The sequence below is a fragment of the Orbicella faveolata genome, unplaced genomic scaffold (genome assembly GCF_042242905.1).
Source record: "Orbicella faveolata isolate gen_17 unplaced genomic scaffold, um_ofav_v1 contig_34, whole genome shotgun sequence".
In the NCBI taxonomy this organism is placed as follows: domain Eukaryota; kingdom Metazoa; phylum Cnidaria; class Anthozoa; order Scleractinia; family Merulinidae; genus Orbicella; species Orbicella faveolata.
In genome coordinates this window covers 5,611,025-5,633,483 of record NW_028301563.1, presented here as the reverse complement: position 1 = coordinate 5,633,483, position 22,459 = coordinate 5,611,025, and the positions used below count along the sequence as shown (strand labels likewise).

Genomic DNA, 22,459 nt, shown 5'->3' with positions numbered 1-22,459 from the left:
TCGAATAAGTCAGAACAACTCCTAAATTGATTCTGAAACTTAGCAAAATATATCGAGATTCAAGTAATGTAAAGAATATGGGAAAAAATCATCATAAAATCAAAATTCGCATTAAAGCAAAAATCTATACTTAAAAACACCAAATTTGGTAAAACACCCTTTGAAAACATCGCTACCACAGAAATGCCCAGTCACGTGACTAAACAAGCAATACGCAAAATTGTTCCCTTGTAATGTTTTAGGAAAAGGAACAAAGTTTGACGTCAAAAATTTGAAAGATTGAACACATTGCGGGAACTTTATACCCCCGTCCACCAGGCTGAATAGGGTTATCAAGTCTTAAGATTTTGAATCCGACGCATTTAAATTAATTTTATAAGGTGCTTGTATTGACCGCCTCAACGGATTTAGCTGTAGCTGCCAAGGAGGATTCAGTGGCTCACGATGCGAACTGAAAAATGGTAAGTTTTATTTATACTTCATCATATGTAGACCGAAAATGTCGACGCTTAATCATAGAAACGAATTGTCATCGATCTGTACCTCGTTCTTTCGAAAATTGGGGAAAAAAAGACTCATAGGAGAGTGGCATCCATCCCCCCCATCCCCCCACCCCCCCCCCCCTCTCCTCTCCCCCACTTGTACGTCCGAGGGTTCAGGCCGGTTCTCCACTTCACAAGATGGACGATTTCCGCAAATTACACGAAGAGGGAGACTATCGTCTGACCTCTGCGCCCAACATGGGGCAGCTTGAAGAAGAGACAACTAATGGAGAGATGTCCGGAAATCACGTTTCTGTGATAGTTGATGGAACAACAAGACTTAGTCAGACGTTGGCAATAGTTGTAAGATTTGTAACAGCTGACTGACGATAAAGCAACGGCTGGTATGTTTAAAGCTAATAGCGAAATCTATCAAAGGAGAGGAATTGGCACAAGAAACTATGCAAATTTCAGAACTCCTTGTAGAGGTCTAAACATTCCGTAGTTGAACAGAATTTAAGCTTATAGGTCACAACCTGTTGGCATTCGAAACTTGCTACAATTGGTAGCTGACGCTTCCACCCAAGGATCATGTCAACTAAAAAGAATTGTGCGACAAGCATAACAATAGTTCTAACCGTAAGTTCTAAGGAGGTTTCTCTTTTGTACCAAACTGAAGCAGACTTGCTGAAAGATACAGTTTCCATTCCTACTTGTTACTTGCATTCATCAGCATCTTCTCCGACTGAGTTAACTTGTAAGCAGTCTAAAGAGACTACCACAGCTACTAGATCTAGCACTGTCACATTTCATGATCAGCACTGCCCCAGATTAAACGGCGTATATATAGGGCTCAGGAATGTTGGAGTTCAGCCCTCAAATAAGCAGTGCACACATTCACAACAATGCGAGGCATCATACTGAATTGTTTGAGAAGTCAAACAAAATATAGGAAACACTCACTCAAAACGAGCCAGGCGAATTTTGGAAAACCTTTGCAATTAGCATTTTGTGAAGAAGGGGGACAGAAATGTCCTTCGTGGAAACATCCCAGTGTCCAAACTTTCTGTGTATCTTTTCGCAAACCCCTTTTCAACTTAAGCTTTAAGATGACAAAAAAAACAATACTCTGAGATAATTGTAATAATTGTACTTTGAGGAAAATTAGGATACTGACTGATAGGGACACATTTGATACATCACAAGCAGACTACTGTTCTTGGTTCTACTAATATATACGCAGGCTAGCCATGCCTCGAAGCCTTTAACACTATTCCAAAACATCTTCTGGTGTAGAGTGTGACCAAGTCCACAAATATTGTATTTTTTGCCCAAGGAATTTAGAAAAATGTTGAGTTTTGCACTAATAAACGTAATTAACATTGAATTAGTATCTAGGGGCGACAAAAAGTAGTTCAGACTTTTTTTAGATTATTATTACCAAACATTAGCAAACATGACACATTTAAAACAAGATCACTGATGTATTCAGGAAATGAAAGTTTTTATCAGTGTTCGTCTATAAGACTTAAAGAGTCCGAAAGGAAATCTACAACAATCGAAGACTACATCATGTTGGTTTTGCAGTCTTTGTGGATTTTAGGAAAGACTACATCACATTTACTTTTGAATATTCGACCGGCTAAACAAAACCGAATATTTACGAAACAAAAATTACTGCGAACACAAGAACTCTCTTATTACGTATGATAATAATAATAATAACTTTATTTAAGTGTCAAATCTGTTTAGCACTGTTGTGCTAATTGAGGACATTGTAAATAAACAAACAACTGTTGCAAATAGAACACAAATTATTAAGAATTCCAACTGGTGGGAGGCTGACCAGTTGGCTATTTACACAACGCGGCCGAGAAGTTGAACTCGGGGCTACCGAGAACAAATCCAGATAGTGGTAGGGTGGAGGATTTGAACCGGGGACCACCAGATTTCAAATCCAGCGCTTTAAGCCACTCGATTGACGTCAATTTGGCAGATCTTCGGCGTGAACTTTGCGTGGAATGATAGCAGTAGCATCGACACTGCTAGTGTTATTAGCACTAGGTGCATGCATGTTACGCTCATTATTCTAGCACAAGAATGGTTATTATCCGTATATAACGACTTTTCCCATAATTAGGCATAGAAAAGTCGAAATGAAGGCCAAATTAAAGCGAATACTTTTACCCCGATAATAGGGAGCTTACGAATCGACGACTTTCGGACGACGGCGCCGTTGGGTCACCTTATAGTCTCGCTTCGTCGTCCTGTAGAAATTTCAATTTACGATTCGCAGTAAAGACGACGGCGTTTATGCGCGACCGACAAATTTTTTTTGTCTCAGGAGCTCGAGAAAAAAATTACTCAAGACAGACCAACAAAACGTGCTAGCATGGCAGAAAAGAAAGCGCAGCTGTACGTCGAGAAAAATTTGGGTTCTAAAAGATTAGGCTGGCTATAAGACCACTCAAAACAACAGAGGAAAAATCGCCTAGCTCTCTAGTTGAGCTATCTAGTCCTTGTTTCTAACTGTCGACACGAATGCTAAAACCTTTTAGTCCTTTCAAATTCATTGTACACCAAAAAATGTCTTATATTTCAGTGAAGCGTGATTAAAATGAAAGATTTTTCATACAGCAATTTGCTTTTCATTCACACCGTGTCGTGCTTTGACCGCTTTCAGTGTTGGTTGAACTCATAGCGTTCGCCATGGCACTGTAGAAGGTCGTTTCTTGAACGAAAACAGGCAAATAAAATTAAATCAAACATCAAGGACATGCCCCTAATGTGATACTTAAATTATCTGGCAAAAATACCCGAAGCATCGAGGGAAAACTTTGCAAACTAACCTCACGGCCTCCTGTTTCCAAGACGCCGGCAAATCGCTCTCACCAACGTCGTCGACTTTGGCGCGAAGCTGGGAAGTGCTCAGAAACGCATGCGCAGTGAGCATGTCACGCAATCTAACAGCGGCGTCGTGCAAAAGTCGTCGATTCGTAAGCTCCCTATTACCCCGCGTAATCGGCCGCCATCATGGATCTTTTCATGTTTTGAAAATGCTCATCGCCATGGTGATCATGCTATGGTTCGTGACGTAAAGCATTGTTCTCGCTCTTCCAAAACTGGCATACTATCGGCCTGTAGATGGACTACTCAGTTTGGGCTAATATGGATTTTAGTACAAATCAGTTTTGTAGACCAACACAATGTTGACCCACTCATCAGTTAATTAATCTCCACATACACTGAAGCATCAGTTTAAGTCTACCTCAACAATATGATCGCGTGGGTTAAACTGTTACAATAAACCGTTATAGATATTTACACGCGCTAAGTTGCTCGTGCAATAATTATAAAGTTAATTGCCTGCGCGAGATACAGCTCTAACAATGTACTTTCGTTGATGTTTGCATGTTGATGTGAGTTCGTGTTCATGGCTGCCATTATAAGTGTGGTTTGGCTATATTATAAAGTATTTTTCGTGGTGCACAAATTACATCACTTAGTGAGGTTTGTGTAACACTTTGCCTTGAAAAGGATTCTCCACGTAATTATGTACTCTTCTTGCTTGTCCTTCAGTTGGCACAAATGTTTACTTTATTTCTGTAGAAACATTATTATTTAACAATGAGATTATGAGCTCAAGATTTTTATGAGGTGATAGCTGATGACCCCGAAGGCCGAATCAGCTATCACCTCTTATAGTTCACCACTAAATTTTCTCCGATTCCTATTGGTTTAAATTGATCACGTGACGCGATAGTGTTCATCTGCGGAGAGACACTATCAGTCCATACTGCCCGTCCGAGGAAAATAACCGGATGGATAGTAGTCGTCTTGAAAATTTTTCTGTAAACGAGCCGGCTTATAGAAAATAAACAATTGAAATTGTCGTTTTTGTCTGTTTTCTTTTTCAAATTTTACATTTGACGTAAACGGCTTTCATCTAAAAAAGTTGAAAATAATTCAATATGATTTTTGAACTGGCGCGCAGACGAAAATTTAATAGTGAACAATAAAGACAATAGTGTGTTTATGTCCAGGAACTATCGGTCTGATAGTTGCCCCTTTGAAATTTAATGTTCTTAAAACTAGCATATTTGCCCCCGAAGCTTCACTTCTCGGGCAAATATTTGTTTTAAGAACATTAAATATCCGCGGGGCAACTATCAGCCGATAGTTCCTCGACAGAAACACTCAATTGTTTAAATAAAAATCGAGAGCGAATAATCTAGTTGTTTTAGTAGAATTCTTAGTTAAATTCTTTTTCGAATTGTATTCTTTTTGCACATTGTATTTAACTTTACCCTTTACGAAAATCGCGCGGACTGAATTGTCGATCAGAAACTCCTGTTATGTACGCGCGCTCATTAGTTTTTTCAACATTTTCTCTCTTTTTTTACAGTCTTGAAACAGTGAAGGTGCTTCTTTTAGTCTTCCCAGGAATTAAATTATTCATTTGTATCTAAATGTTCTTTTGCAACTTCGCAAAAACGGAGAAACGTCGCTATTTTGCCGACGACTTCCATCCACTGCACACTAATTGCTGATAATACACGAGTAGCCTAGCCAATCGGATTGTAGCATTTTCACTAGTGTACCAATAGAATTCTACTAAATAGATTTAGCCAAACCAAAAATCGGAGCTCCCATAAAATACTAATTATCTATTCGACACAACAAACTTTAAAGAAATTTACCAATAAGCATTTCACCAAAGCGAATAAATAACCGAATAAAATAATTGTTGTTATTTTAAGCCCTCGATTTGGATATGGAAAAATATAACATTATACACTTTAGAGCAGTTTGCTGTAAGGGTCAACTAGTTCTAAAAATATAAGTTTCAGGTCCTTTAGATTTTTATTTATTTTTTTGCAAATGTTTTTTGTATTTTGCGCTCGTGGCGGCCTAAATTGATGCCGAAATCAGGCATTTTTCGGAAGCTCCCGTTTAAAAAGTGAAAGCGCTTTAGGTGAGCTCTGTCGCGAAGCGGGAGCTTCCGAAAAATGCCCAATTTCGGCATCAATTTAGGCCGCCTCTTGCACAAAATACAAAAAACATTTGCAAAAAAATAAATAAAAATCTAAACGACCTGAATTTTTTATTTTATTTTTAGAACTAGTTCACCTAGGCCTTTATTCTGGCAAAGTTTGGGAAAATCGGTTTTTTTCTATCTTGCATGACCTTAGTCGATCCTTACAGCAAACTGCTCTTAATTACTGGTCCCGAGGGACGACAAAACCAACAGTCTTCCCAAGGAGCAATTATTAAGTGTTTTGTTATATATCTAGAGTTTAGTGTAAAGTAATAAGGCAAGGAGAAGTCAAAGTAACCTCTGGTTAGTGGCAGAGCGGGCAACAATCGCTTAATTATTGCCCACCGGGTGACATTTAGATTTAGCCATTGCCACGTGACCATGAATCAACCAATAAGAGGAAGCGTAAATTCAACTAACCTCAAGCTATATAACAATTTGGATTAATTTATAATGTTACTTGACGGAGAAGATTACATGGAGAAGATTGTTTCATTGGGAACTAAACCACTCTTAGATTCCATACGTCACTTCATCCAGGTTCTCAGTGGCGTATTTTCTGAATGCCACTCTTTCACTCAATGAAGGCACGATTCCCGCCTTTTTCAGTTGTGTTGAATGAACTCGGTTTTTTGCGTCGGTTAATGGGTGGCTAACAATACCCGTATCCATAAAGCTCGACTATTTGGAAACACAATAAAATAGGCAATATCAGATATTTTGTCTCCATATAATAATGAAAACACTATACGTTAGCTAAAGATATCAATTTCATGTTCTCGTAGAAATTCATTTCAGTTCTTGCTATTCGAACACAAAATTCATATCTTCTCGCCGCGGAGTATCCACCCTTATTTTGCACGGCTATACTATTAAGAGATTTGTCTTGTTGAAAGCTTTCATTTCCCGGTTACTTGATTAAGTAATCGCTTTTTTTTCGTAACTGATTTTTCTTTTTTGGTGCACACCGGAATCGCACATTCGCCGAATTTAGAAATTTAGAATGCTCTGTATTGTTACTATTTTCACTTGTGACGAGCAGCTTTCTTTTTATTTCCGTTGTTCTCAGTTCATGGCGGTTACTCACTGTGGTCGTACTGGACCCAGTGTACCAAGTCATGTGGATCAGGAACTCAGCGTCGCTCTCGCTCATGTACCAATCCCCCACCAGCAAACGGTGGACGAGTTTGTAGTGGACTAGGACAAGCTACAGAATCGAGAAGATGTAACACACAAGGTTGCCCAGGTGAAATATTTTTTGACAAATGCAATTTTATGGGGCTCTCAAACCTTCAATTCTCTATTTTCCAGTTCCCCATAATTCTCTCTGTTTGCCGTCCAAATTTTGCATAAGCTATTGTTGTGAAACGCTCTTGGGCGGTCTACATATTCCCAAGAGCATTTCACAACTATAGTTTATGCATTGTTTTTTTTTTTTTTTTTTTTTTTTCCGAGGGGGAGGGTAAAAAGAGTGGATTATGGGCAATTGAAATTTACAGAATACAACTGCCTTTATAAATAATGGTTATAGGACTGAGTGGAGTCCAATCCGCTCTGTAATCATACACTTGATGATCAAAATCGGACGACCACGAAACGAAAGTCCGATTTGTTTAATCTCGAGTATGATTACAGACTGAATCAAAGGGTTTATTAAAAAAAAAAATAGCCAAACGTGTAATTACAATTTCTGAAAAATATATGGACAATACATTGAAAAATGGCCGTTAAGATTCTTTGAAGACATCCACCTGGGATAAACCACGACTATTTTACAAAATCACTCATTGAATTGGTTACTATAGCGAGTGTAATCAATGAAGTAATTGCATGGTGGATTTAGCTATGAGGACTTAGAATGATTGGCTTGTGTAACTATCCATGACAAGCATCCGATTACAGCTGACTGGCCGATTACGCGATTGGTTCTCAGGAAGGAGTGTGAATTACAAGGACAGAATATAGCAGGCCAAAACTCCGAGTAATCACATGCGTAGAGCAGTGCGTAGTGTTAAAACGAACTCGATAAGAACTTCTAACTACGATGTAAAGAGCAGTCATAACCCAGAGTGGTAGTTAAAAGGCTTGTCGCAAGTCATTTGGACAAAATCTCTTTGACGGAATAACGTCACGAAAAACGTGGATTGGCTGCTGAGTACTGTTAAAAATTTTGGGCTTCTTTAAGGACGAATTTCACAAGGAAAACCTGAAACCCTGGTGAGTGGCTTGACTTAGTACGAGATTTTTATTAGCGTTGACAAAAAAGTATACGTTTTTTGGACTGATCTCCTTTAAGAAGTTCACAAATGTTCTGTATCATTATTATTTTTACTTGTGACGAGTAGCTCTATTTTTATTTCGGTTCTCCTCAGTTCATGGCGGTTACTCGCAGTGGTCTTACTGGACTCGGTGTACCAAGTCATGTGGATCGGGCACTCAAAGTCGCTCTCGTTCATGCACCAATCCCCCACCAGCAAACGGTGGACGAGACTGTAGTGGACTGGGACAAGCTACAGAACTGCAAAGATGTAACACACAAAGTTGCGCAGGTGAAGTTTCCAACCAATTTTATTGCACTATCAAACTACCTCCAATAAGTGGAAAATTTTCCCACGATACACTATCCCCAAAATGGGACAATATGAAGGGACGTACATTAGCCCTAGCTAGTTTTTATGAATGCGTGTCCTCCAACGAGGTCACATAGGGAATTTAGAAAATGTTGGTTTTTCAGAAAAGAGGAATACCGAATACCGGGAGAAAAATCCTCGGAACAAAGCGACAACCAACAACAAACTCAACTATCAAGGCCAGAATCGAACCCAGGTTGAACATTTATGGGTGACGAGCGCTCTCACCCCTGTCAAACCCTGTACGCAAATTAAAAGCAAAGCCTGTTACGTCTCTAGTGGGATTCATCTCTTTACATATGGATAGTCCTATGACCATACTAACAACTGAGGTGACCTCCGCTATAAGCCTGGTGGTTTAAAGATTTACGATGTGGCAGGAGCCCATCCCTAGGAGCGTGCCACTCCCATACTAAGCATTTTTACAGAACGGTCTATTTTTAGGCTTCTTTCCCCGCGAAATAGGTCAGTTCCTGTTTACATGGGCGCGCATCGGTAAGGAAGAAAATGGCTTACCTCACCTCAGGAGCCCATCACTTCGTGCTTGTGATTGGTCACTAACGTTCCTGCGGAGATCTAAATTCGCGGTAAACTGAAACTAAAAATAGATCGGTCTGTGAAAACCCCGTGACAGGTTTATAGGGTAGTTGCACGCTTCTTGCGATGGGCTCCTGGGTGCGGCAAATAATATATAGATTTAGCCAAGCCTAAAAGCGGAGTTCCTGGGCCAGGCTTTTCAAAGACCTATTAAACTTAGACTTGCCACAAGTCGACCTTTTCTTAATCCTTGACTTATTTATCTCCTTCGAGGGAAGCGAGAGGGTACTCTCGGAGCGACGAAGTCGCGAGGGCGAGCGAGAGCTATGTAAGTCGCGAGACGTCGACTTGTTTCACTTGCAGGGATGTGAATTAGAGCGTAAAATTTTGCCGTGAAAAACATGATTAAAATTTCTCACTTTCCATGTGCTTCGCGCACAATCGTCGCGAAAGCAGAAAATGATTGACTCAAATGAATTTATTTGTGTACAGTGCAGTATGTAGTCAGCAATATTGACAAACGGCAAAAGCTGTTTCATCGAATAACGCCTCCTGAAAAGACAAAACCGTGTTTAAACCGATCGAGAGTTATTTTAATCTAGATCAACCAGCGATCGACCAGAGAGCTGCCTGACAAATGCTATAAACTTATGTAGATCTAGCTTGTACCGTCGAGAATCCGAATTAACTCAAGAAGGGGGAACTAGTCGGGGATCGGAGAACTTTAATCCTGTAAAGCTCTCTTGATTAAATAACGTTGAGAATCGAAGTCGCAACGAACGGCAGAGAGTAAAAGGGCTGTTCCCAAAAGTCCTTCATCGATCGATGACTGCTTTCAAGAAGGTAAAAAGTCCACGGCAAATTTGCTGCAATGCCCATTCTTTGTAGAGAAGAAATTCGGTCATTCATTAAATCAACTAAAAGTGCAACAATTACACAAATTGCAGGAACGGCTATGTTCCTCTTCCTGAAGGCCCAAACTTAATTCTCTCAAGCTATCCGGATCACGTAGGATCTCAGATCGCGTCCGTAAGTAAACAAACACGAATTGGTCGGATAAATAGCCCAGTCCCTCTTTCAAAGACTTGAAATTAAGTCGGATAGACCATATTCAATTGCTTCCAGTAAATTCATATCCTTAAGTATATCCGAGAACTTGAACTCAGCAGACATTTGTTCTGCGAGTTGTGTCGTTGATGGCGCGTGACGTCAAGACATATAGTCAGTACTTGTTTTTTCATTGATTAATGAGTATTTACGTCACCCGGTGGAAAAATCCACCGGTAAATTTGGCGCGCTGCAAGAGGGAAAAGTCCTTTCCAAAGGCGAAACCAACAGGCCAGTTAAGAATTATTGAAAAGGACTTTTAGAAAGTCTATATTAAGCTAACTCAAGATAAGCCAGAATTTTCCTTTGAGTTTTGTAACTTTGCGGCGAGGTTTTCTGTATATTGTTTGGCCTTCTGCTTTGAGTTTGAACAATCTCAAAACACACAAAACAAAAGCAGTGAAAAACATTTGTCTACAAGAAAAATTTATACTTCGGTTAATTTTTAATCATTAGTTAGCATTAACCGGCTTCCTAACAACCCAGCCCTGTTTACAACAAGTTAGCCTGACATGAGCCAGCGGTCCAATCGAAAACCAGAATTTGGTAAGCAGTCAACCTCAAAAAAAAGACGAGCCCCGACGAGTTCTAAGCTTGGGTCCGCGGTATTGTACATACATTTTTTATTTGCTCGTCCCCACGGGGCTTTTCAGAGTCAATTTTACATTTCAAAATTAAAAACTAAGTACATGACAATGATAATATGGTCACGTGATACTGGTCAGCAGATACCTTGTCTTGGCAGGTGTCAATTGACGATAACATGGATGTCGAATATCAAAGAAGAACGTTATAAACCAAGATGTGTACAATGCTGAATGTCTCTTTCAACTAATTAGCTAGAGCATGGCCGCCATCTTAGGCAACTTCGCCGCCGCCGCCGTTGTGCGCACGCGCCCATGAGCAATACCGCTAGCCATGATCATGAGAAAATCAATTCATGGGTTTCCTTTTCTTTCCTATATGAATATGGGGCTCCGCTTGGCGGCCCTTAGGGCCGCCGGAGTTCCGCTAAAAAATGATGATGATGATGATGAAGATGATGATCTGCTTGTATGTGTATTACCAGGGGAAACAGGTCTTACGCACTGCATCCCGCTTTTTACATGTATTGACTCTGGGGGGAGCCTACCGGTTGTTTTTCACATTCGTTAGTCAAAGCTAAAGCAAACGGGGCTCCATACGAATTTCGGGACTTTCCAAACCAAAAACTCCTAATGCTATGTATGCATACAGATTAATCTTCTATGATTTAAAATATTGCTAACTATTAAAGGAAAGTAAACTAAATTAAAGCGTGTTTTACATGAATGCCGTGTCGGAGTTGATTAAAGCTGCTAAAGAATTATTTTACAATAATAAGTTTATCGAAACCAATGGCGACCCGCGTAAAACGTGGCATATCATCAACGATCTTATATCTCGTAACGCCGTCAATTCATCGATTAGAGAAATAAATCTAAATGGTACTTCTATATCTGAATCATCCGACTTGTCGAATGCTTTCAATGATCATTTCTGATCTAAACTTGCTAACGACATCCCTTTATCTAATAACAATGACCACTGTTATTGGGAATATGTCAAAGGAATTAACAATAGATTCGAATTCTGCCCTACTGATAGTGGACAGGTTTTAACGCAACTGAATAAATTAAATAAGTCTAAGGGAGCTGGTCTCGATAAGCTATCAAGTCGGCTTATTCGTGAATGTGCTGACCTTATTTCGCCATAATATTATATCTCAATTATTTTGTTGTTTAACTACCGGCACATTCCCTAATGACTGGAAATCGGCCAAAGTTACGCCTATATTCAAGCAGGGTGGTAGAAGTGATATGAACCATTATCGCCCAATTTCTGTGATCTCAGCAATAGCAAAAGTCTTTGAGAGAATAGTTTATAATCAGCTTTCTTCCTATTTATCCGAAAATAATATTTTGTCACCATATCAGTCTGGTTTTCGATCCTTTCACTCAACTGTGACCGCTTTGCTCGAAGCCACTGATAATTGGGCCTTTAACATAGATCGAGGTTATGTTAACGCTGTTGTCTTTTTAGATCTAAAAAAAGCATTTGACACAGTCAATCATCCTATTTTATTATCCAAACTATATTCATATGGAGTCAAAGGAAATGCCTACGAATTGCTTTCTTCTTACTTAAACAATCGTACGCAAAAATGTGCTGTCAATGGTGTCCTTTCTAAAAGTTGCACTTTAATTTGTGGGATTCCCCAGGGGACAATACTGGGGCCTTTGCTGTTTCTCTTATATATTAATGACTCACCCAATTATCGTTGGATGTTGTCCTTCGTAGCATTTTAAATGAAAATGGTAAAAGCTCAGTTGAGGCCTTACACTACTGTAAAATGATATTAAAATCGTTTAAAAAAAATCAAAACGATTTTAATATCATTTTACAGTGGTGTAAGATCTCAATTGAACTTTTACCATTTTCACTTACCCAATTGTTTATCAAACTCGCAACCAAGAATGTATGCGGATGATACTCATCTAACATATGCTGACCACGACATCTGCTCCATTGAGGCTTCTTTAAATCAGGACTTGTCAGATATAAACCGTTTATATGCTCACGCAAAACCCCTTATGAAATTATATAATCCCGGGGATTATAACTGGAATTTAACGTTATTTTGCGAAGTTCAAGGATACCTTAAAATACATAAGGTCTAAGAAAAGAGGCAGAATTATGATAACGAGAAATGAATGTCATGATTGAGAGCAGATTACAAACGACAAACTTGAAATACTCAAATTTATCTTTTCAGTTCATGGCGGCTACTCGCAGTGGGCTGGTTGGTCTCGTTGTAGTCAGTCCTGTGGTCCAGGAAATAAATACCGTGATCGTTCTTGCACAAATCCTCGGCCAGCATACGGAGGACAAGGGTGTAGCCACCTTGGACCAAGTAGAGAATCGCGGACTTGTAACATTAAGCGGTGCCCAGGTACTAGTTTCATGAAAAGTGATGAAAGCACTAATCCATGCATTGCATGAAATACTGTGTAAATTATCTTTGTTTTTGTTTGCAATGAGCATTTTTAAACGTCTCCTCACAGTTCATGGTCATTACTCGAAATGGTATCATTGGTCTCAGTGTAGCAGGTCACGTGATGGATCGTTCATGCATCAATCCGTGCCTACAAACGGTGGGGGAGACTGCAGCAGACCAGTACGGCGCAATGCTACTTTTGGATATGTTTTGACTCGTGGACCAAAATAATCAATTATTCAATCAGCGCACGAATTTCAAGTCACATGCTGCGAGGTCTTTTTTTATCAAATTACAGGTGTTTCTAAATCACGATAAGCAATGTTACAGTATTTATAGAAAAAAAAAACTACATTAAAAAATGATTAAAATGATAAGAAAAGCTTTCACCCTAAGAAATGAGATAAGTGTTGTTTTATTTTACTCGCGCTTTATACGTATAGCTTAGGGCTATGAGTTCCAAACTGAACAAAAAAGCGCAGCAATTCACGCTGTATTCATGACGTAACATAGCCTGGTATCCCTAAGCTTGTGTTCAACGACCTCTAGAATTACGATAGTGTACCTTGAGAATTCCGGCCCTATCCCCCACTAGCGGGCAAGGAACTTAGCACCTTGAGAATTCAAATAATAAACAGAACAAAGCATGACTGAGTTGCTAAGGCCTTTGAGGCAGACTCACAAAAGCAAATAACATTATTATATTTTAGAGTTTCAGACACTCCGGGAACTCCATGCACGCGGCAAAAGCTGGCCAGAGAAACAATATCTCATTCTTGTCACTCAGACATAAAATTCGTATCTTCTCGTCGTTGTGTTACCATCCTTTCTTTTTTTTTCCCCGGCTTTATAATTAAGGGGTTTGTCTTGTTTTAAGATATCATTTAGCGGTGATTTCATTAATTATAATCGACTTTTTTCTAATGGACTTTAGTTGAGAGTTACTTAAGAAGTTCACAAATGTTCTGTATTGCTACTATTTTTACTCGTGACGAGCAGTTCTATTTTAATTTTGGCCGGGTTCTCCCCAGTTCATGGCGGTTACTCGCAGTGGTCGTACTGGACTCGGTGTACCAAGTCATGTGGATCGGGAACTCAACGTCGCTCTCGTTCCTGCACCAATCCCCCACCAGCAAACGGTGGACAAGACTGTAGTGGACTGGGACAAGCTACAAGATGGCAGAGATGTAACACACACAACTGCCCAGGTGAAAATTTTTCTAATCTTTTTTATTGGACTATCAAACGTTTAATGCAACTGAACACAAAAAAAAAATTCGTGCGGTATAAATTGATTGTCAGCTCTATAACCTTTAGTTTGATATAGTGGTTTAGGTATCTACTGTACCGTTGCAGTTGTGTCCTGTGTGGCAGACATGTCCTCTGACGTAATGTGATATACTGAGCCAATCACATCATGCGTTCTATCTAATAACACGCAGCATAAGACTGGTAGCTCAACTCCGTTGCAGTTCGGTCCTCGAGCAAAATTGATTTTTCGAGGGGTAGCGTACGGAAGCAATATTTGACTTTGTATATCTTGACTGTGAACCAGAGTGACTCTGAACGGAAATATGCAGCGGCTATTTGCAAGAATTGTATTTACCTCACAAGATTTCTATCGGAAATTGACCGCTTAGTGTATTTTCAGTTTTAAATTCAACATGAATATGTTTGATCGAAGATTGAAACAGTGGTTGCTCTCCGGTTTGCGAACTGCGTGTTCCCGGCCAGCCAATATTAAACTCCTCGCTTCGATTATCCTCAAATCGTTCAGATCGTTCAATGATATTACAGAGGCAAAATAAAATCTCTGAGAAGTAGTGTAACCATTAGTTTCGGTGCAGTAAAACTACCACTCGATCTGCGCAATATTTCTCTATTCCCAATCTTGTCACTCGCACGAAAGCCGGTTCGCAGTATAAGTTTGTTGAAGCTGACTGAACCTTTTGGGTAAGCCGTCTCCTGTAGCATCGAACATTTATTACAGGAAGTTTCTTGTTGAGTAGATTTTATGGCCGGAGTGCTTTCTAACTGTTCCTAGTTCGCTTTGCCTTATAAAACAGCAGTAGTAGTCGAAACACCACACAGCACTTTGTGGCCTATTCAAAACATCACAGAGCGCTTTGTGGCCTATTCAAAACGCCACAGAGCGCTTTGTGGTGTTTTATTTTGGGATTTAACATTGAAAACTCGATGGCTCGTTGACACGCAAATATCTCACAGCTATTTTCTGAAATAATTTGGTTTTTCCAATTTTTCACACCACAAAGCGCTTTGTGGCCTATTCAAAACACCACAAAGCGCTTTGTGACCTATTCAATACACCACAAAGCGCTTTGTGGTCGTCATCATTATCATAGCGATTCCGTCAGTTGAAGTTATACTATGCGGACAAAACTGGCAGAGGGGCTCTTTTATTTTGACAGGGAGGTGTTAGCAAGATTTCCGCACGACCCCTGACATTAATTATGCATGCAATTTTTTGACTGACTCGTTCGTTTCTCGATTGCTGTTTGAGTATAGTGTGATAGTTTGAGATAGTTGCATACATAATTAATGTTAGCGCTGCACGGAAATCATACCGGGAGGTTAGACGAGTGCTCTTAAAGAAATCTCTGAAAGGAACCAATAGATTTTCGCAAACGTGCTGAGGCAGGTTATGTTGAACACTATTTCAACTTTTGTTTTTAGAAAGAAATATCACCGAATCGCCAATGTAAGACTCGATACCCTTAAAAGTACTCGTTATGGTTATCAGATGGAGCACTGACTGCTAATTCGATTTGTATTCCTGGGATCGGCTGGAACTACCTACAACGGGTGCCTGTTGTTGACCGGGAGAACGATGAAATGAAAGTAGAAGGTTGAAAATTAGGAGTTCAGTGATACTTCAACAATAAATCACTTGTTTCGGTTGGAGAATCATAGAGGGATTAATTATGTTCATTGATTTATAGCTCTATTGTCAGTCCTCGTTTGTAGGCACATCCCTCAGGAATTTAGCATTGAACATGGAATGAAACTTACGTCGGATACTGATATGGGTATTTCTTTTTTCACAAGTCTATGGATCTCGTCATAACATTGCAAGGTGAAGAACTCGTCCAATGTCTTACCAACACGGACCTCGTACTAGTTCAATGATATAATTCAGTTACGACAAAGAAGACTACAAATCTTTTTTTATTTATCGCTAGACTGGAATTTATACAACTAGTGTTTTCACGAGCAGGTATAATTACCAATACCACTATCAACTGGAATCCTATAGATCTTTCTACACACGGGCGAACAAAAATAATCTGACTTTTGACCTTAAATTAATTGGCTTGAATTATCTGCAATGTTATAAACTCAATTTTGGAAGACAAAATTATGGGCACATGAGGTCACTGATGATACAAACCGTTGCTTTATCCAAACAGTTTCGAAAGTTATATTTTAGGGCCTGTTTTTAGCCTGTATTGTAAAACCACTATAACTTCGAGATTCGTGTTGTTACGAAGGTAAAATAACCAAAGTTAGAATAGTTTGGGAAATTCTATTTTTGACAGGTAAATGCCCTTTGGACATACTAATATAATACTTATCATTGCATTTACACTGGTCACCGTACCTTGTTCATGCATTTTGATTAGCTTACTTTAAGGGCCCATTAGCTGGTCTTTTCGAGCCGTTGCTGAAGAAAATTTATTCTCATATAACCTCATCATTTTTAGTTAGTTCAGAGTTATTTCATGTGTTTTAACTTTTTCATGATCAGTAACACCAATGATGACGTCATCAGGCCACGTCCCTGGTCATGTGACTAATACTGAAAAAATGCAAAGGCTACCTGGAAAATTACTTTATCGGGATTTTTTTCATTGATTTAATGTTTTAAATTTAATCCTCATTACGCTATGCATAGATTTTGTTTCATTTCTACAAGGTCAGATTTTGGGAGAATTTCAAAATATTGAAAAATTCGTAATTTTCAGAAAAAAGTATAATTTCGAAAAAGGAATGCATAGCTATGTTTCCAAAGTTGGCTTTAAGTGAAACTCGTCGAAAAAGGCTAGATGTAATGAAAAACCGCATTTCCTTTACCATTTAAAAAAACCGGACGTGCGCCCGATATTTATTGGAAGTTACCATATCAGCACGTGCGCACTTCTCTAACAGCGCACTAACAGCGTACTTCAGTACGATCAAACATTGTGGCACGGAATTAGTTTTTCTCTTTCGTTTGCTCTGTTTTTCTGCTTTTCTCTTATTTGTCTTTGCTTGTACTTTTTTTATCTTGCATTTGTGAAACAGAGAAAAAAAAAATCTAAAATGTAAGCGAATTTGGAAGTTATTGAGTTGTTTTTATTTTCTTCGCTCAGGCTGACGTAAGTAACTGGACGTGAAATTTCACCTCCTTAGCAACGCGCGCGAGCGCGCGCACAAATCGGTCATTGGGCTCTTAACCAGAAAACCAAGGAAGGTGGCCACAGTTAGTCATGCACGACTGTGAATGGGTGTTTATAACAAAGATGAAATGTTCCGTCACTATTTTGTCCCCTAAATCTAGACCCAACAAAACTATTCACAGACAACACAGTGATTTGCGGTTCATGTAGTAAAAAAAGTAATGACATATTTTCTTCAGCCTTTGAGTTTGGGTTAATTTGAATAGCTTATGTAAATGTAGAACAATCAAAACAATTTCAGACTCATCCTCTATTTACTTAATTATTAATTATTAATACATCTGTGAAAGAAATACTGAGAAAAATTTTAAAAATCTACAAAATAAATACTGATTATTCTACGTCACTGTCACTAAACTCATCCTCTATTAACTTTCTTGCGAGGGATGCGCTCTATGACTGATTAATCACACAATGAATCACTGTTGCAACACCAAAACAAGAGGGCAAGTTTATAAAATAAAGTTGAGCATTTCTGCAAGTTGAAATTTTCTTATGAGTGCTAATGGGCAACAAAAGTCTACTAGGTAGGCAACTAAAAAGACACATGGGGAACCAACAAAAGCAGAACTAGTTACCCAAAGGGCGAATTAGGAAGAAAGTTAGTGTCGAACACTGCATTAATAGTCGTCAAGCTCATTCTAAGAGCTTTGCGGCTTCTTTACTCTGCCCCTTCGATTCCTCGACCGCTCTTAATTCATTTATGTTTGTTGTGCCCCAAACCATTGCAGGAAAGAAATTGAGTACTTTGCAGGCTGTAAGTATACAGTCATGTAGAATACAGTAGGGGCAATTGTACATGTATGGTTTACCAGTTTTGTCATTTAAGTGCTGTTGGTTACTTTGTATATGGCACTTCAAAAGTTAAGGTTGTTATTTGCTAACACAGAAAGCTCAACTTTCTACAGGCTGTCTTGTTCATTTAGGGTTTGAAACAAGAGTCACAACAAAGAATAGAAAAAATATGTGCACTGCGACAAATGCTTAAGTAACTACATATGATATGCAAATATCTTCTGTGTAACACGCAGCAAAAATTGCTTGTATAACTGCCATGCATCTGTACCTTAACCTATAATACACCACACAACCTCCCAAACTACCGGCAAATTGAGAATTTTATTTCATATCAATTTTAAAAACAAAATTATTTTGTTGTAGTGGGGACAATGGTTTGTTGACTAGTTTAATGGATACAAAAGGATATTAAGCTATGCATTAAAGTGGTACTGTACAATCACTTCTTACTTAAGATTTTGAAACTCCATCCACTAAACACTCCCTGTGCTAAATTTTAAACCTTCATAGCAGGGATGAAAAGGAATTAAAAATTAGAAACTGGCTAATTTATCCAGGTTCAGAGAAGATGTGTTTTGAAAAATAACAGCCAAAACTATAAGTTGGCTTTCTCTAACACATTTGGTTTGCAATGTTCTTCTTAGTATTGCTGGAGGATTTAGTGCACAAGAAAAAACTCATAAGCTAACCAGATATTGAAGCATAATATAAAGACATAAACCCTAAAATTCTTGAGAAAGTGCTACCATTACAATTAAGGTGGCCGAACACAGTTTTCGCGAGCGTTTTTGCTGATGCAATTCAGCACGTGCACAAAGATTGCAAAAAACAAACATGCCGTCAATAGAGCGATCATTTTATTTACTCAACACCCACAGTATCTGTGCTATTTTTCTCTATAATTGAACGTAGTAGTGTATTGATGACTTTAGTCTTTTATCACAAAGATGTGTAAGACAAGGTAACGATGAAAAGAACCCAGCAATTCTTAGCTTTTTCTTTGTTACCGAAAGAACCCAGTTAAATGCAGCTCATGCGTAGTAAGTAAAAAAAATTGCGATTATTGAAAATTATTGAACTTTAATAAAGGAAATTCTACATATTCCAGTGAACCTTCAACAAGGGATAATTAAAGATCTCTCTATTAAATTATTAGCAAAATGGTGTTAACTTGTGAGAATCGTTACAAGCTTGTTGCATGCAAATTATAAAGAAAATCTAATGACTAGATTTTCCACAAATAAACAAAACCGATTTTAAAGGCCTGTTTATTTTTATTTGTGTTGCCATGGCAATGGCACATACATCAGCTTAACGATCAAAAAACCAAAGTTTGTGTTGTTAACTTCCTTGCTGCCATTTTCGGCGACTGTGAAATCAAGGGTTTTAGAGAAAAAGGTGAATGAAACACAGGTATCAAAAACTGTGTTCAGGTGACAAAAAATGAAATTATTTTGGCAAGACACAACTCTAAAAGTTATCAACACATGGCAACTGATACATATTATAGTAAGGGCTGATGCTCACCATCCCTAGTCCCTTCTCTGCTAAGACTTTCTTCAGTTTGTGCATGTTTCCCCTCATCCAACCCATGATGATCATCCATTACTGCAAAATAGAAATTCAAAGCATTATTAATAAACACAAAATCACACAAATGCAATTATATTTTAAGTTAGACTGACTGTTTTAAAATAACATACAGGCTTGTAGAATAAAAGCTGTTCCTTGGTAAAGGGAAATTTAAAAGAAAACAAAATTCAATTAGAAACAACTGCAAGAGTAAGACTATCTTATCAAGACCTAGGTTTTTTAAAGTCTATTTCAACTGACAATGAAACCAAAACAGAACAGACTGAATCTCTAGAAGCAAAGTTTAGCTGGTGAGAACTACATCATATTTACCAACTGATAAAAGACATCCTTGAGAATAAAAATACAAGTAGATGAACAAACCATATTCCCCTTCTTTACACATTAAAAGAGCAAACAACCCAAGCATCCAAAAATAAGAAAAAATTCTCCAAAAGATAACAAGAATGGTAATGTTCCTGACACAAGAACTGGCACAAAGAGATAATGGTAATGCCAGCTAATGAAGACATGACAAGGCATTGGCATGTATCCCTCCTGGTACTAATTAATGGACTAGCTGCATAGAAATGGAACCCTGGGCAAGTACTTCTTGAAGCAGTGTCACATGATGACTATATACACTACATGTGCGTGTCTACAAAACATTGCTTCGTAACAAACAGCTTAAAGGATGCCAGTCAACAACAGAAGAAAAGAAGGACAAACAACCCTAACTTTTACTGCTTACAACTAAGGTGATTCCTTAGTACTACATTGCGAACCCTTCGAGTGCAGAATTTTACACTTACTCAATAGCATGCAAACAAAATCATTACTAATGGACACAAATTACGACTTTGAAATCCAATAATGTGAGGAATGTTTTGATTCTACGTGATTTGGATTATTTTAAATTCTTTTCAATAAGTTGTTTATTACATTCTTCCTTATGCTCAAAACTTCATGTATGCCTATCAAAGGTCATCAAAAAATTAAACTGTACCTTCCAGCCACCGCAAAATGTAATGTGGAGTGATGAAGTAAATGAATAGTACTAGAACTGGCAAAATAGTGTAAGACTGGTTCATCATATCTCTTTTGCAAGCATGCATGGTGACCTATTTTAATTTACGTTTAGGGTTGGTTCACAATTTGACATAAGCGTAAGCATAAGCATAAACATAGGCATAAGAAAAATATGTGTGAACCAGGGTTGCATAAGCATAAGCATAAGCATGAGCACAAGGAATGGAACTTTTTCCATTTTCTTATGCTTATGCTAGCCTTATGCTTATGTTGTGAATACTTGAGTGTGAACCGGGCATACATAAGCATAAGCGTAAGCATAAAGAGTTTTCTTGTCAGCGGAATACACAAAAATAAAATCCAGGCCCGCTCTGTCAGAATCTGTTAGCTGAAAACATGGCGACGCAGGTGAACGAAAAGTTGGCGGGATCTGTCTGCAATTATCCTTGTTTGTACGACAAAAAATCAGCAGACTTTAAAGACAAAAACGAGAAAATGTTTGGCTTGGAGTGATGTAGCAAAGGAGGTTGGATTAGAGAATGGAAAGTGATACACGTTCGAATGATAATAGAGAGGTTAGTTCCATTGTTTTGCAGGTTAAGCAATCTTCTTCGATTTCTACGACTTAACAGTAGCAACAATCCAATTTTGACTTCGTTATCCGCCATCTTTGATTCCTAAGAGGTGAACTGCACCTGCGCAATGGCCATCCTTATGCTTATGCTTATGTAACCCCGGTTCACACATATTTTTCTTATGCTTATGTTTATGCTTATGCTTATGCTTATGTCAAAGTGTGAACCAGCCCTTAGCTAAACGTAAATTACTGTGCTTGGTAGGGAACATTCAGGGAAATGTACTGTACATTTGTTTTCATGATTGTACCCAGGAGTTTTGCTTACTTTAAAATCGGTAAAAATCATTGGCAATACTGATAGAAGAAAAGAAATATCAGACAAAATAAAGGCTCGAAAGTTCAAACTGTCACTAGAATTGTAAACTTGATTTCTTGGCATCCTGAACTAAACTCAAATTTCTTGATCTGTAACCAATTTCAATCCTCGCAATCCTGCGCTTTATTTCGAAACTACTGCTTTTGCTTTGCTCTACAGAATTTTCTATCCATCTAAGCTGTATATTTGGTGGCATTTGGTCATACAAGGTGGAAATAAGCTGAGTGAAAATTTGCTCTGACGGCATGACAGTGTTTCTTTATGCCCGTGACGAAGGCAAATGATGCTACGCAGTTTAATAGCACGATAGATCCTAATTGCAAAATGCAAAACACAACAGTGTGGACTATACAAACTAGTGCCAGTTAAGTTCGCGCCGCTTGAAAGCAACACGATCAACAATACTTAGATTGCAGATGAACATGTCGAAATGGCTTCGTAAAATTGAGCCATTATTACTCACTCCATTACCACAGACAACATTATACAATACACTACACTTCACAAAGCTTCTTACCAACAATATTAAGCTTCAAAGGCAGCTGTAAATGTGTTTCGGAACATGCAGAAAGATCCGACAAAACATAAAAGTCACAATCGATAGGTTTCGAGCGTTCACCTGGCAAACACCATCCCGTCCCCTAGTAAAATAATCTCAGAGGACACGATCACAACGCATTTTCACTGGAAGAAACAACAACACATACAATTGGTCAAAAGGTGTTAGACATGTCTGCCACGCAGGACGAAAGTGCAACACTACATCTACAGTTTAAACCGGGCGAGCCTTATCCTTGGACGTGAGACACTTCTAAAGGTATACGGTAATCTTAATTAAGA

General features: G+C 38.5%; 1 protein-coding gene across 1 annotated transcript in view; it reads left to right on the top strand.

Moving 5' to 3' along the window:
* LOC110069672 (uncharacterized) overlaps positions 1-22,459 on the top strand; it is a 146,075-nt gene that overhangs the window by 81,293 nt on the left and 42,323 nt on the right. The window contains exon 12 of the mRNA XM_089272217.1: positions 381-461. Coding sequence (XP_089128343.1) covers positions 381-461 — 81 coding nt within the window. The remainder of the gene's footprint in view (positions 1-380; positions 462-22,459) is intronic.